We start from the raw sequence: 13,484 nt of genomic DNA, 5'->3' as shown, positions 1-13,484 counted from the left end.
TGGGAAGCCTCCTAAGTGTTCTGCTCTGTCAGAGCATCCTAAATGCTGAAGGCTTCATGGCCAAGGTGGTTGTAGTGTGCCCAGATGGTGACAAATGCTGAATGAATGAGGGCAGAGACAGAGATGCCAGTCAGGGTAATGAGAAGTGTAGGAGACCGGGCCGGAAGGGGTGATGAGGGGTCACTTAGTCCATCCACCCGCCACGTAGTGCCCTTTGCAGGTATGCACGGGGCACTTCAACTTTTCCTGATGTACATTTTACTCTCCTTTCTTAATACGAACATGTCTCCTACCTAGCACAGAGATGAATGTCAAACTGTTCTGACCTTTTTTTCGCAGTGGCCTTTACGTGTTATAAAACTGTGTCCTCTGACTTGTCCTGTCTAGACTAGTCTCGCTCATCCAAGCTTTTGTCCAAGGCTTTTTGGTGGTCTTGCTGGTCTCCCGTGGCCTCTCTAAGTTGGTCCAAATCTTTTGGGGAATGAACTGGTTCTCTGGAGGAGAACGGTATAATTACTTGATGTGCCTTTATGAGCGGAAAGGAGAGCAAAGTAATTACTTCATGTGTCTTTATAAGCTGGCCTTTCACACATCCTCCTGTATTTGCCTTTTTTTGTGGCAATGACATGCTGGCTCACGTTCAGTTTGTACTCCCCTGTAGCCCTTATGACCCTTCTGGCAGAAGCACTGCTGTCTTTTCTTCCGTGGTCTGTTTGTGCAGTTTTTTACCTCCCAATGACTTACAGCCCTGCCCATCATCTCTCAGCCCTTTCCCCAATCTGTTTGGAACGTGTCAAATTCCTGTCCTGGCCTCCGAAGTGCTGGGTGTCATGTGCAGAGTTTAAAACATACTCTGTTCTGTCATTTAGGTCATTCATGGAAAAGCAGGGCAGTAGCAGCAGCAGGGCAGACCTTTCTGAAACCCTACTTGTCCGCTTTCACTGTAACCAGTGAGCCATTGGTAACCCTCTGTTACTGTGCATCAGCTCTGTGATGGACCTGAAGTCAGGGGAATTGTTCCCATAGTGCTGTGGAACTGGGAAACATCTGCCTGTGGCACGGATGGGTAATGTGGGGTGGGTCAGAAAGACCCACTGGGCACAATCCATAGCATGTAACCACCAACTTTTCTCTGTAGTATTATCCTCAAGCATTCATAGAATCATAGAATAGAATGTGTTGGGTTGGAAGGGACCTCTAAATGCCATCTAGTCCAACCCCCCTGCAGTGAGCAGGGACATCTTGAACTAGATCAGGTTGCTCAGAGCCTCATCCAGCCTGGCCTTGAATGTCTCCAGGGATGGGGCCTCCACCACCTCTCTGGGCAACCTCTTCCAGTGTCTCACCACCCTCATTGGAAAGAACTTCTTCCTAATGTCTCATCTAAACCCACCCTGCTTTAGTTTAAAACCATTGCCCCTCGTCTTATCACTACATGCCCTTGCCAGCAGCCCCTCCCCATCCTTCCTGTAGGCCCCCTTCAGGGACTGGAAGGGGCTCGAAGGTCTCCCCAGAGCCTTCTCTTCTCCAGGCTGAACAACCCCAACTCTCTCAGCCTGTCCTCACAGCAGAGGGGCTCCAGCCCTTGGATCACGTTCGTGGCCTCCTCTGGCCCTGCTCCAACAGGTCCATGTCCTTCTTGTGCTGAGAGCTCCAGAGCTGGACACAGTACTCCAGGTGGGGTCTCAGGAGAGCAGAGTAGAGGGGCAGAATCCCCTCTCTGGATCTGCTGGCCATGCTTCTTTTGATGCAGCCCATTGATCCAGGCCACAAGCATCAGAGGGTGTGAGCTGAGACCTTCTGGCAGAGGGATGCTCTTCAGGAGCCACCAGGACTCATGGGCATAAGCATGTCAGTCCAATTGGGCTGCAGCTTCTGTGTTCCCCAGGGTTTCCTATGGTCTTTCTTGCAGCGTTGCAGGCCAGGTGGGATGGGTCTGGGGGCTGGTGAGAGCCAGGGTCGCTACCCGGCAGAGGAGAGCAGCTTGCAGGGTGGGGAGCGCATCTGGCAGGTGCTGCCTGAGAGCTGGGCATCAGCCTGAGGTCCTGGAGCACAGGCTGGGGGGAAAGCTTTGGACCTCCCTCGCCCTGGGGAAGAGGAGGCAGAGGTTTCTCGTGCTGCTTGCCACCTGCACGTCTGTGCTGGGGTGCATGGACTGGCCCCCAGCTACCTCTCATCGTGATACAACAGGGTCAGATGGTGAGCAGAGCTGCGTGAGGCAGAGTGGCCAGAGGGTGCTGTGGGACGTCCCGTCCGCTTGCTGTTGGGAGATCATCCATCCATGCCAGCTGGGCGGTTTGAGGCCCTGGTCTGTCCTGGCTCTGGACCACACAGGACGTAGAGCCACAGCATCAACGTGATGAGCTTGGGGTTGGGTCAGCCTGAGCGCTCAGGGGCAGGAGGCTGGACCCCGACGAAGGGTCCGATATGAGGGCGGGCTGCCTGCTCGCCTGTCCTCGGCCGCCTGCCAGGGAAGGTGTGGATCCGGCTCGTCTGGCTGGTGTTGAGACGCCTGACTCTGCATCTGCGAGGGAGGCTTCCAGAGGATCCCGCCTGCCCAGGTTTCCATGGAGAGCGTCTCCTTGTTGAGGAGGGAGCCGTCTGGCAGACAGCACGGCCGTGGAAATACCGATAGAGCATTTGTTTTCCAAAGCACATGAATAACATCCCTAACAGCTAGCAGTCTCACTTCCTCCGCTTGCCCCACCAGCGGTCTGGCAGAGCGACCTGGGATGCCTGCGGTGTCTTTATCCTCCCGGCTCCTCGCCGTGCGCTCGTCTGAGCATCTCCAGTTTGGCCGTATCTGCCCAGCGTGGCCCAGTTTCTCTTCCAGTTGGCTGGCACGGCTCCTCCTGGCGTGGGGCTGCAGGGAGGCAGCAGCCATCTTCACTGGGGGATGCGTTTGGCTTCGCTGCCGGAGGGAAGAACGGCAGCGCTGTAGGCGGCAAAACTGGGGATGTTTTGCTCCCACCTCCCATGGGATGCGAGGGGAATCGCTTCCCTGAACAAAATGTCCTTTCTCGGATCTCTCGGTCGTTTTGCATGCTTTGAAAGACCAAGGGGATGCTTAAGAGCTGTTGAGGCAGCAGGCAGCGATGCAAGGCGCATGCAACAGCCCCCGGTGAAGGGGGCCGAGCTCAGGCTTTCATGGCAGTCTGTCAATATTAAATTAAAGCTAAATTCCCATCCTAAATGTTATGTTAACACAAAGTCACAGCAGAAAGCACAGAGCACAGAACAGCAATACGAGGGCATAAGATGTGTTACGGGGGTATTGTAATCATCCCAAATGAGGCATTTGAAACCCAGGGAATTCCAGATTTAGGGTTTGCATCATTTTTTTGGGTTTGTAATTGAAAAACAAGACAAACATCGGAAGGCTCAGGAGCGTGTCGCTGAGATTGTTTGAGTGCCTTTATTCTGTGCTGCAGGGACATGGGCAGATGGAGGAGGGAAAAAGTCTTTAAAAAAGGATAGAACCAAATGTGGAATTACAAATGTTAAAATACCGTGATCTGGATTTGAGCGTTGAGGCATCGTGGCTCTCCAGGGTAACCTTAGGGCTGCTGGGTCTCGCCTGTGCAGCTCCATATCTGGACGTGTTTGGCTATCGCTCATGTAACTCCTCTCTATGCCCGATGCTTCATAAACCTCATAATTGGAGACAGTTGCAAGTCCCGCAGCATCATTTTTTCTAAGTTAAGGATATGTACTGGGAACTTTAATTCTATCTTAGCTTATGTTTTTTTTGTCTTCAGATTTCCATGGTTTTTAAAAGCTACTAAAAGAACCATGGATGAGGATTAAACAAAAACCCCAAAGGAATATCGTCGTAACAATTCTGAGGAGCTGTAGCAAGCAGCTCATTTTTGGCTGTGTTTTGGAAAAAGAGATTCCTCGTTGTGGCGGGACAGGGTGGTAAGGCCGGGTGTGCGGCCACACGAAGGACGCGAAGTGGGTGGTGAATTCAGCCGTCATTTTGCAGTGACTGGGGTGCGCAGCCCAGCCGGGCGGCTGCGGGCTGCAGTGCAGCGCTGCCTGGCGCCGTGAAATGGCTTGGCTGGAGGAATTGGTGGAGCAGCGATGCCCATGGCGGCGTGCAGCTGCAGCCCCAAGGAAGCTCTCGAGTCGGGGAATCAGCTGGTAAGCCACCGCTGGCAGGGCTGTGGCGTGCAGAAGGAAAAACGATGACAGGTCAGTTGAAACGGCTCTGCAGGGAGTCATGGGCACTATCATAAAGACTGGAAGCTGCCTGTAGCTTCCAGTCATGCAAATTAGATGTGACAGTCATTAATAATTTGGCTTTATCCTAACCCATGGTACCCAAAGGAACGTGAGCGGAAGATTTTCCCTGGTTGATGCGCTTTCCAGCAATGTCAGCCAGAGCAGGGGGTCTGAAGCACCTTTGAGACCCTACTTGGGATTGCAAGTTTGGGCTGCTTTGGCCCGTAATTGCGCCCCTGGGGTGTCACTGCTAGGCAAAGGTCAGTTCTCTGCTGAAGGAGGAGCATTGCTGCAAGGAATGACAGGCTGAGAGAGCTGGGGTTGTTCAACCTGGAGAAGAGAAGGCTCCAGGGAGACCTTAGAGCCCCTTCCAGTCCCTGAAGGGGGCCTACAGGAAGGATGGGGAGGGACTCTGGATCAGGGAGTGTAATGATAGGGCACAGGGTAATGGCTTCAAACTGAAGGAGGGGAGATTTAGATTGGATATCAGGAAGAAATTCTTTGCTGTGAGGGTGGTGAGACACTGGCCCAGGTTGCCCAGAGAAGCTGTGGCTGCCCCATCCCTGGAGGGGTTCAAGGCCAGGCTGGACGAGGCTTTGAGCAACCTGGTCTGGTGGGAGGTGTCCCTGCCCAGGGCAGGGGGTTGGAACTAGATGATCTTTAAGGTCCCTTCCAACCTGAACCATTCTGTGATTCTGTGTGATTCTGTGAATATGAGCTGAATGAGGGTTTTCTTTTGGAGCTGAAGACAGAGCAGGGCAGCTGAGGCATTTCGCTGCAGAGGCAGCTCCAGCAGCTGTGGGGCAGAGCAGATCTTGGGGTCTCTGGGCGCCTCGGCTGTATTTCTGTCCCTCGATACACCATTTGTTTTTTAGGCTTTGGCAGCATCGTGCTCCTGCCGGCTGTGTTTCTGTCACTGCCCGGTGGGGCAGGAGGAGGCAGAGGGGAATGATGCGGGGAGGTGATGGGCTCAGCTCAGCCCTCAGGTCTTCCCTGTGCCGTGGATGGGACAGTAGGTCTGGCTGCTTCTCCCCATCGTTTGTACCACCTTCCTTGTCTGGCATTACCTCTGGTCCCTCCGTGGGCTCTGGAGATGTACCTGCCATGCCCAGCTCTGTGAGGCCTCGCTGCTCAGGTGGGCTGGATGCAGTAAAATGATTTTCCAGGCTGAGTGTTTCTTATTATGCCTGTCATCCCCTGATTTCTGAGCGCGCTGTGTTCCCTGGGCATATCAGGAGGGCAGGCACAGCATGGGCCCATTTCCTTAATGACCAGCAGTGAATTGCCTGCACATGTGCAGTGCAGATTTGAGACGCCCTCCGTGGGTTTTTTTTGGGTTTGTTTTGGTTTTTTTTTTTTTCCTGCGGATTTTCCTCGTTGGACGAGGCGTTCTCCATTTGTGGAGTCCCTGCCCAGCTGAGCCTCCACCAGAGCCGCATGCTTCCATCTGCGTACAGTCCTTATTTTGTGCTCCAATAATTCCAAGGCAGCTCCGCTCCCCTTTGAGCTTGGGAGAGATTTACCAGGTGGGCATGGAAGGATGCTCTGGGGCAAAATGGAGGTGCCTCGCCACCGCTGCCGTCTCTCGCAGGGTAGGGATGCGTGGCTGAGGCAGGATGAGCATCCCCTGACCCGCCACCAAGCAGTGCCTTTTAGTGGGGACCGCTCTGCAAAGCCGCCAGCCAAGGTGCGGAGCGGGCCTGGAGCTGATGCTGCTCTTTGTGGGCCGAGGGCGAGCACCGGGCAAGCCCAGCCTCCGCAGCTCCCCTTGCCCCGCTCCCCCCGGGAGCAGTGGTGTTGGCGGGGGCAGGCTGGGGGGGGTGGGCTTTTCACTTACATAAGCCCTGAATGCGGCAGGCGGTGCGGGGAGGTGAAGGGCAGAGCACTGAAAATCCACACAGCCTCCAGCAAGGGCTCCTTGGCGCAGGAGCTCTGCTCGCTGACATACATCCGCAGGTCCCCATCTGCAGCCGCTGCCTGCCTGCAGCTCCCTCCCTCCCCCGTGGGGCCCACGGGGGGCTGCCACATCTGCTGTCCCCCCACCCCTGCCCGCAGCCCAATGTGGGGACGCGGTAGCAGAGCTCTGCCTCCCCCGGGGCTCGCTTGGGTGGCAGGGAGGCCGCGGGGATGGCGCAGGGGGGATGCTGACCAGAAGCGCTCCGGCTGTTCCCATCCTGCCTGCCCAGCACCTCTGGCTTGGGTGTGAGGTCTCGCCGCTTCAGCCAGCGGCAGGTGGAGGGAGAAAGGTGGCTGGAGGGCGCGTGGGCGGGCGAGATGGGCGTCTGGGTAGGACACGTGTGTCTCCTTTGCTGGGTGGTGACACTCGGACAGGGGAGGGATGCTGGGCTGGAGCCAAGGTGAGATGCACGGTGCGGGAGCGTGGGCAGCTCCAGTTCGGGCAGGGGGGGAGAGGTGCCATTGGGTTCTTGTGCAGGGGCCACACTATGCAACAGCGGTGCCCGACAGGTTCCTTGTGGGGAGGGACAGTGCCAGGGAAGTGACACTGTCCTGCTTCTCTTGGCACCTGTAATCTGCAGCTCGTACCCTCCTGCAGCATCTGGCAAGGGCACAGGGGGGCTGTAGGGCTCATTCAGGCAGGGGAGGGGCCAGGCTGGCCCCTGAGCTCTGGGGACAGGCTCTGCAGGGGTGGACAGACGCAGACAGTGTCTGTGTGTGTCTCTACTTGTGCTGCCCACACTTGCCTACTCCCAGAGCTGCCTGCCTGGGTGGCGGCAGAGCCACTGAGCAGTTGTGCCCAGGGATCTGCCCAGGGATCCTGGCTCCTAATGCGCTGCACCACTTTGCCTCTTCCCAGAGCAAGTCTGCTGTTAATTCCCTCCATCTCTCCACAGTATCAGCAGTCCCCTCCGAGCCAGGCTGTTGGCAGGCGGGCAGCAGTGGGCAGCTGGCAGGCTGTGAGGAGCGGTGGCACATCTCCCTGCATCCGTGCTCCCGACTCACCCAGCAGAAGGTGTGGCTGGGCTGCGTGCTCCTGACTTCCGGCTCTCCTGCTCCGTCTGTTCCCAGTGGGCAAATTGGAGCCTTGGCGTGATGGGGATGCCCTGAGTCCTCACCCAGGAGCTTCAGGCCTGGATGTTAGTGCTGCTCCTCCCGGACGATGTGGCTGATACTCTGGAGAAGCCCTCTCTTGCCCCCCGTTCTTCAAGTGCCTGAGCTGGTGGCCGGCTGGGACCTGCGTCTCACCCTCTGGGTCCTGAGCTTCGCCTCGGTGGTTGTGCGGATGGAGGGCCAGGTCTACTCGCCAACTGTCAACACGCACTATGGGAAGCTACGGGGGGTGCGAGTGCCACTGCCCAGCGAGATCCTGGGGCCCGTGGACCAGTACCTGGGGGTGCCTTATGCTGCCCCACCTGTCGGGGAGAAGAGGTTCATGCCCCCCGAGCCACCGCCGTCTTGGTCGGGCATCAGGAACGCTACCCACTTCTCACCGGTCTGCCCCCAGAACATCCACAACGCCGTTCCCGAGATCATGCTGCCCATCTGGTTTACCTCCAATTTGGATATCGTGGCCACGTACATCCAGGACCCCAACGAGGACTGTCTGTACCTCAACATCTACATCCCCACGGAGGATGGTGAGTGCCCGCCGGGGTGCCTGCAGAAGGGCGGGGGGGGGTGCGTGTCCCCCCCTGCCCCAGCAGTGGTTGGTCTCACCTGGGTGTTGTGTTTGAAGCATGTGGTTGTGGACCCTGCAGCATGCCGTCTGTTCGTGGAAAGCTTTCTCTGGCCACGCAGCTCGCCCTCTTGCCCTCAGCTGCCATCTCTGTCTCGCGTGCTCCTGCTCCTCCACGCCTCCTTGTCCCCCCCCTCCTCCACCTCCATGGCATTGTCACGGGTTCCTCTCTTGTGTTGCTAAATCTGAATCCGACTCTCTGACCGCAGATCCACAGAGCGACAAGCTGGTTTGTGCTCCCCAGGCGCCGAGTGCCAGGTTCTGTCTTGAGTTGGTTCGGGTTTGTCCTTCCTCCCCCCTTCCCACCCTCCCCAGGTCCATGCGCTAGTTGTGGGAGTGGGCTGTGGCTGGGAGGAACACTCTCTGCCTCTCACTGGGGAGATGCTCCAGCAAGGAAGGGACCGCGGAGCCCTTTTCTGGGCCCTGGTACAGACGGGAGGTTGGGGGCACTGACAGGCGCGTCGCTTGGCTGCTCCCAGACGGTGGCAGAGCGATGAGCCCGGGGGCCGGGGACCTGCGGGGCACAGTCCCGTTGGGGTGAGGCTGAGCGGCGCCAAGTGCCTCCTCATCTAACCTTTTCCTTTGTAGGGGATCCCGCCTGAACTGTAAGTAGAGGGCATAGGAGGCAGCGCCTGCCCCAGCCTCACCGCAACGGGAGCCCCCAGGGATTTTCGGCGGGCTGGAAGGGTCCCGCAGCGGGTCTGCTGCACACGGCAGAGCAGCCTGGCAGGCCGGTGGCTTCCATCAGGCTGGCTGGCTCCGCTCCTCTGTCCCTGGGGCCCTTGGCCATGGGATGCATCATGCCTTCCTTCCCGCCCAGCACGGCTGGCCCAGAGTTTTCCTCCCACGGCGGCGCTCCCTCCCCACCTCCCGCGGTCCCGGGGCGGCGGGAGGAGGGTGGCAGCGTGGTTGTGATTGCATGCCCACTCCCGCCAGTGGAGCCTCCTGTTATTTTGTAGTCTTTTATTCATTTTACAGTAAAACGGATTTCCAAGGAATGCACCCGAAAGCCCAACAAGAAAATATGTAGGAAAGGAGGTATGTAGCAAGCCGACCGGCAGAGAGGCACAGAGAGGAAAAAGAGAGAGAGTGAGAGAGTGAGAGGGTGCTTGGCCGGCCCCCAGCCCGCAGCATGCTCCTCCAGCACCTCTCTGTGCTGCCACCCAGACCAGGGGCCCTCCGAGCAGCCCACCCTGCTGTCCCCTGCTTCCCGCTCGGAGGAGCCCCGCGGATGCTTCCAGCCACCTCCGCTTCCTGGACGGGGAGCTGGAACTGGTGCGAGCTGGGAGCGCAGGTCTGGGGTCAGGTCAGAGGAGGATGCTCACTTTGCTCCAGGCCTTTCAGAACAGCTTCTCCCGGGCTGAGCCCACGCTCCCACCTTCATCCCACTGGCACTGGCAGCCTCCCAGCCCCTGGGGTATGGAGGGGGAGCTTCTAATGGTGGGTGGCACTTAAATGCACCCATCCCTTAGGGATGCATCCCCATTTGGGGGTGTCCAGACCCACTTAGGGAGGCCACCTCTGTGATGGGAGACTGTAGCCTGTCCTGGGCTGAGCTCTTCCCCCGTTGCACCCCTGGTCATTTTGCATCCAAAGCTCCTCGATTATAAATGCTCCTGGCTGTATAAATGCTGCCATATTCTGCCCCAGCCCATGGTCCCACCAAGGCTGCTCCCTGCTGCTCTACCACACCTCTGCCAGCCCTGCCAGCGAGGATCTGCTCTCCGCTCCCCAGCACAGCATCATTCCTGAGCTCCAGCTGCCCTGTGGTGGCCGAGCACCTCCAGTTCAGATACATCTCCACTTTGCCTTGCCTCCATCCCCAGGGCGGCGTGGGGCTCATACCCTCCACTTCGGGGCAAAGGGGAGCAGCTTAGTTGCCCCAAAGTTATCCTGTGTTCCTGGCCAGACCCAGCCCTGCGGGCCAGGGAATGGAGACGTGCAAGTGGGAGCTGGCTCAGCCCCTCGTCGGACACGACGCTTCGCCCGTCCTGCCACGCGGCCCCCTTGCAGGCAGGGCGAGCCCAGGCTGCTCTGTGCATCCCGAAGTTGGACGTGCGGGCGGTCGGGGCAGCCAAGCTCTTCTGAAAGGCTGAGTGCAGGGAGGGGGTGTCTGGCGGGCAGGGGCTGCCATCCCGGGCATCCCGTGGCAGTGGGGTCCCTGCATCCTGGCCTCCGCCTCCCTGCGCCCCTGGAGTTGGCAGGGCTGGCGCAGCTGGGCTTGGAGGTTTGGGGAGCACTTTCCTTCCAGCCATTTCCCCCCAGTTCTGTTGTTGGGTTTCTTTGCTGTGCTTTTCCTGTTGCTGTCCTGGCTATTCACACGCCATCTCTCTGAGTGCCAAGGCTGCCCCTGAAAGGGCTGGCGCATTAGGGAGTCTCCGCACGCTGCCTCCGGAGCCGGCTGTGCCAGCCACTTCAAAGCGCTTCCTCTCCCGGCCCTCCCACCGGCTGCCAGGGCTGGTGGACCCCCGCCACCACGAGCCCTACAGCCGGGGCCAGGGAAGCGGGGGCCGGGTTACGTCTGGAGAAGGGGGGACAACGTAAGCCATGGCAAAACACCTTGGTTGCACTCGTCTCCTGGTTTCCCTCCCCACCGGCTCTGCTGATGGGCAGGGTTTCTTTGCAGCCCATCTGCCGTCGCCTCTGGTCACCTCCTGGGGAGCTGGGGGGGAAATGCGCCCTCTGCCCCCGCTGGGCTCTGCTGACTCACAGACCGGCAGATCCCCAGTGCCGGCCGTTTGGGCATCCAGGCATGACGTGCCAGGAATTAAAACACCGAGACACTGGCGCTGCCCTTCGGCTCCGGCCACGGCTCTGGTGGCCGTTGGCTCGAATAAATTGAGTCACTTGTGCTGAGACACAGAGGCTCCCCCGCCCCTCGTCATGTACCCTGGGTTAGTAATGCATGGGGTGAGGATATTATACCTGCAGTGCTGATTTCCTCGGGCTGCGTGTCATTTGAACATTGGCTTATTCCGGAATATTCTTGATTATTATTTCTAAGGCCACATACAAGCAGTGAATAAGCTCTCCTCTCACAGAACCGGCAACTATGCAGTATTTCGGTGGTTTAAAATGCCTCAGCTCCCACCTTACTGGAGTTTTCGTGATTTCTGCCACCCCTGAGCTCCGTGTATTTCATAGCAGCCAAAGGACTGAGAATTTATCAGAATTTATCCTGGGACAGAAAAACATCCCTGTTTCCCCACCCTATGTATTTTCTTATATGGAAATTTACTACATGCTGGTCTCCTCCATGCACCTTAGTCCCTTCTCTGGGAGCAAGGCAGGGTAGCGGTGATTTGAGAATAATTAACATGCACGGCGCTGGGGGAGCCGACAGCACTGAGGCTCAGGTTTGGCTGTGGAGGTGACGCTGCCCACCTGAAGAGCATGTACACGCACACAAGGTACGGCACCTACGTCCAAAACACAGCTCTGCCCTTTGTGCTGCCGACACTTCCAGCCTGTGCTTGGCTGTGGCAGGTGCTGGGACGCTTTCCTCTTCCTTTCCCCACCAGCCCGGGCAGGCCTTGCTGCAGGGCACGAGGAGGTGGATGTTATTTTTGGAGGAGAAAAATGTGTCTGCCCTGCACATAGCAGCCCTCCCTGGTTTTTACTCCCAACTGCCCTACTCCCTCTGGCTGGGGCTGTGCAGAGTCCGCAACGCTGCGGAGACGAATGTGCCAGTCGGGCGTCTCTCTCTGCTGCACGAGCCTGGCTGGAGCTCCCAGCAGCTCCTGAGCTCGGGACGCCCTTTGGGTGCTCTGCAAGAAAAGCATCGTGGCTTCTCCACTGCTCTGCAAGAAGAGAACTTGTCCATGTACTGGCTGAGGCTTCCCTACGGCTGCATGACTTCTGGAGTGCTCCCTTTCTGGAAGGCTGCTCACCAGCCTCCTGTGAAGCCCGCTGCTTTGCAGAGTGCTGGGAGCACACCCTGATGCTCCAGTTCCGCTCCAGGGAGCGATTTGCAAAGGTGAGGGTAGGTGTTTGTGCTGGTGGAGGCAGCAGAGCCTGATAAGATGCAGTGCTTTTGTGGAGTCCATTCAAGGTCGGAATTAACTCCTCTGCATCATCCGGGGACGGGCAGGGCAGCACCGAGGTGAGCTGCAGTCCTGGAGCAAGGGCTGATGGAGTGGCCACCCAACACAGGTCCCAGGGGGCTGCCGCTGCCTGTGGGGTTGTGCAACAGCAGGTTCAAGGGCTGTCATCAGTCCCAGTCCTGTTCCTTTTCGCTCCCGGAGAAGCACCTGAGCTTCTAGCTTCCAGCTGTGGCCACCAGCACGTGTGCCTCTGGGTGCACATGGCCACCAGACGTGGTGGCAACGCTGCTGCGGGCTCCTGCTCCCTGTGGCGTCTTGGCTGCTGCGTGGGAGCGGGTGCCCCAGGGAGCTTGCACTGAGGAGGGGGTACTTGGGGCTGCCCGCGGCCGCCCTGAGCAGACGTTTGGATCTGGAAAGGTGTCAGCTTTGGCTCCCGCTCTTCTCTTATCCACACCATGCTGAGCGCAAAGGCTCCAAGGACCAAGGCTCCTCACCCTACTTTATCTCTGTTTGCGCTGTTGTCAGTGCTGTTGGCATGGTTTACTTAAGATAGTATAAATCCGGCATGGATGCCACTATTTCAGGGAAAGTGATTTTATTTTTTTACTGAACTTGAGCTTAAATCTTCCTAGAGCTTTCAGATAAGAGCATATGCATCCTTCCTATCGGCCTGAACAATGTCACTTCGCAGTCAGCTTAAAGTGAAGCAGCCCAACAGGCATTCACACTGGGTTAGCGGAGGGAGTTTTTCATAGAATCACAGAATTGTTTAGTTTGGAAAAGACCTTTAAGATCATCGAGTCCAACCGTTAACCTTGTACTGCCAAGTCCACCACTCACCCATGTCCCTCAGCACCATGTCTGCCCGGCTTTTAAATACCTCCAGGGATGGTGACTCCACCACTTCCCTGGGCAGCCTGTTCCAATGTTTGCCAACACTTTTGGTGAATAGTTTTTTCCTTATATCCTATCTAACCCTCCCCTGGTGCAACTTGAGGCCATTTCTTATTGTCCTGTTGTCTGTTCTTGGGAGAAGAGCCTGACATCCCCCTGGCTACAGCCTCCCTTCAGGTAGTTGTAGAGAGCCATAAGGTTTGGCTTGTTCATCCCCCCTTGTTCAGCCTCCTTTTCTCCAGGCTGAACCCCAGCTCCCTCATAAGACTTGGGCTCCAGACCTCTCACCAGCTCCGTTGCCCTTCTCTGGACACACTCCAGAACCTCAATGTCCTTCCTGTAGTGGAAGTGTAGTGCCCAAAACTGGACATGGCACCAGTGCTGAGTACAAGGGGACAATCACAGAATCACAGAATGGTAGGGGTTGGAAGGGACCTCTGGAGATCATCTAGTCCAACCTCCCTGCCAGAGCAGGTTCACGCAGAGCAGGTAACTGCCCTAGTCCTGCTCACCACACTATTCCTGAGACAAGCTGTTGGCCTTCTTGGCCACCTGGGCACACTGCCGGCTCATATTCAACCAGCTGTTGACCAACACCCCCAGGTCCTTTTCCCCTGGGCAGCTCTCCA

General features: G+C 57.5%; 1 protein-coding gene across 3 annotated transcripts in view; it reads left to right on the top strand.

Annotated features, from left to right (window-relative positions):
* Positions 1-13,484, top strand: part of NLGN3 (neuroligin 3) — a 52,155-nt gene that overhangs the window by 13,628 nt on the left and 25,043 nt on the right. For 2 of the 3 annotated variants that reach the window (XM_063345369.1, XM_063345368.1), the window contains exon 2: positions 7,077-7,820. In XM_063345369.1, the coding sequence (XP_063201439.1) occupies positions 7,343-7,820 (478 nt within the window). In that variant the 5' untranslated portion in view covers positions 7,077-7,342. Of the gene's footprint in view, positions 1-7,076; positions 7,821-8,896; positions 8,957-13,484 lie in introns of all 3 variants that reach the window. The other variant, XM_063345367.1, reaches the window with a different exon arrangement.

Source organism: Chroicocephalus ridibundus, chromosome 9 (genome assembly GCF_963924245.1).
Source record: "Chroicocephalus ridibundus chromosome 9, bChrRid1.1, whole genome shotgun sequence".
NCBI lineage: Eukaryota > Metazoa > Chordata > Aves > Charadriiformes > Laridae > Chroicocephalus > Chroicocephalus ridibundus.
This window is presented reverse-complemented; position numbering and strand designations above follow the sequence as displayed.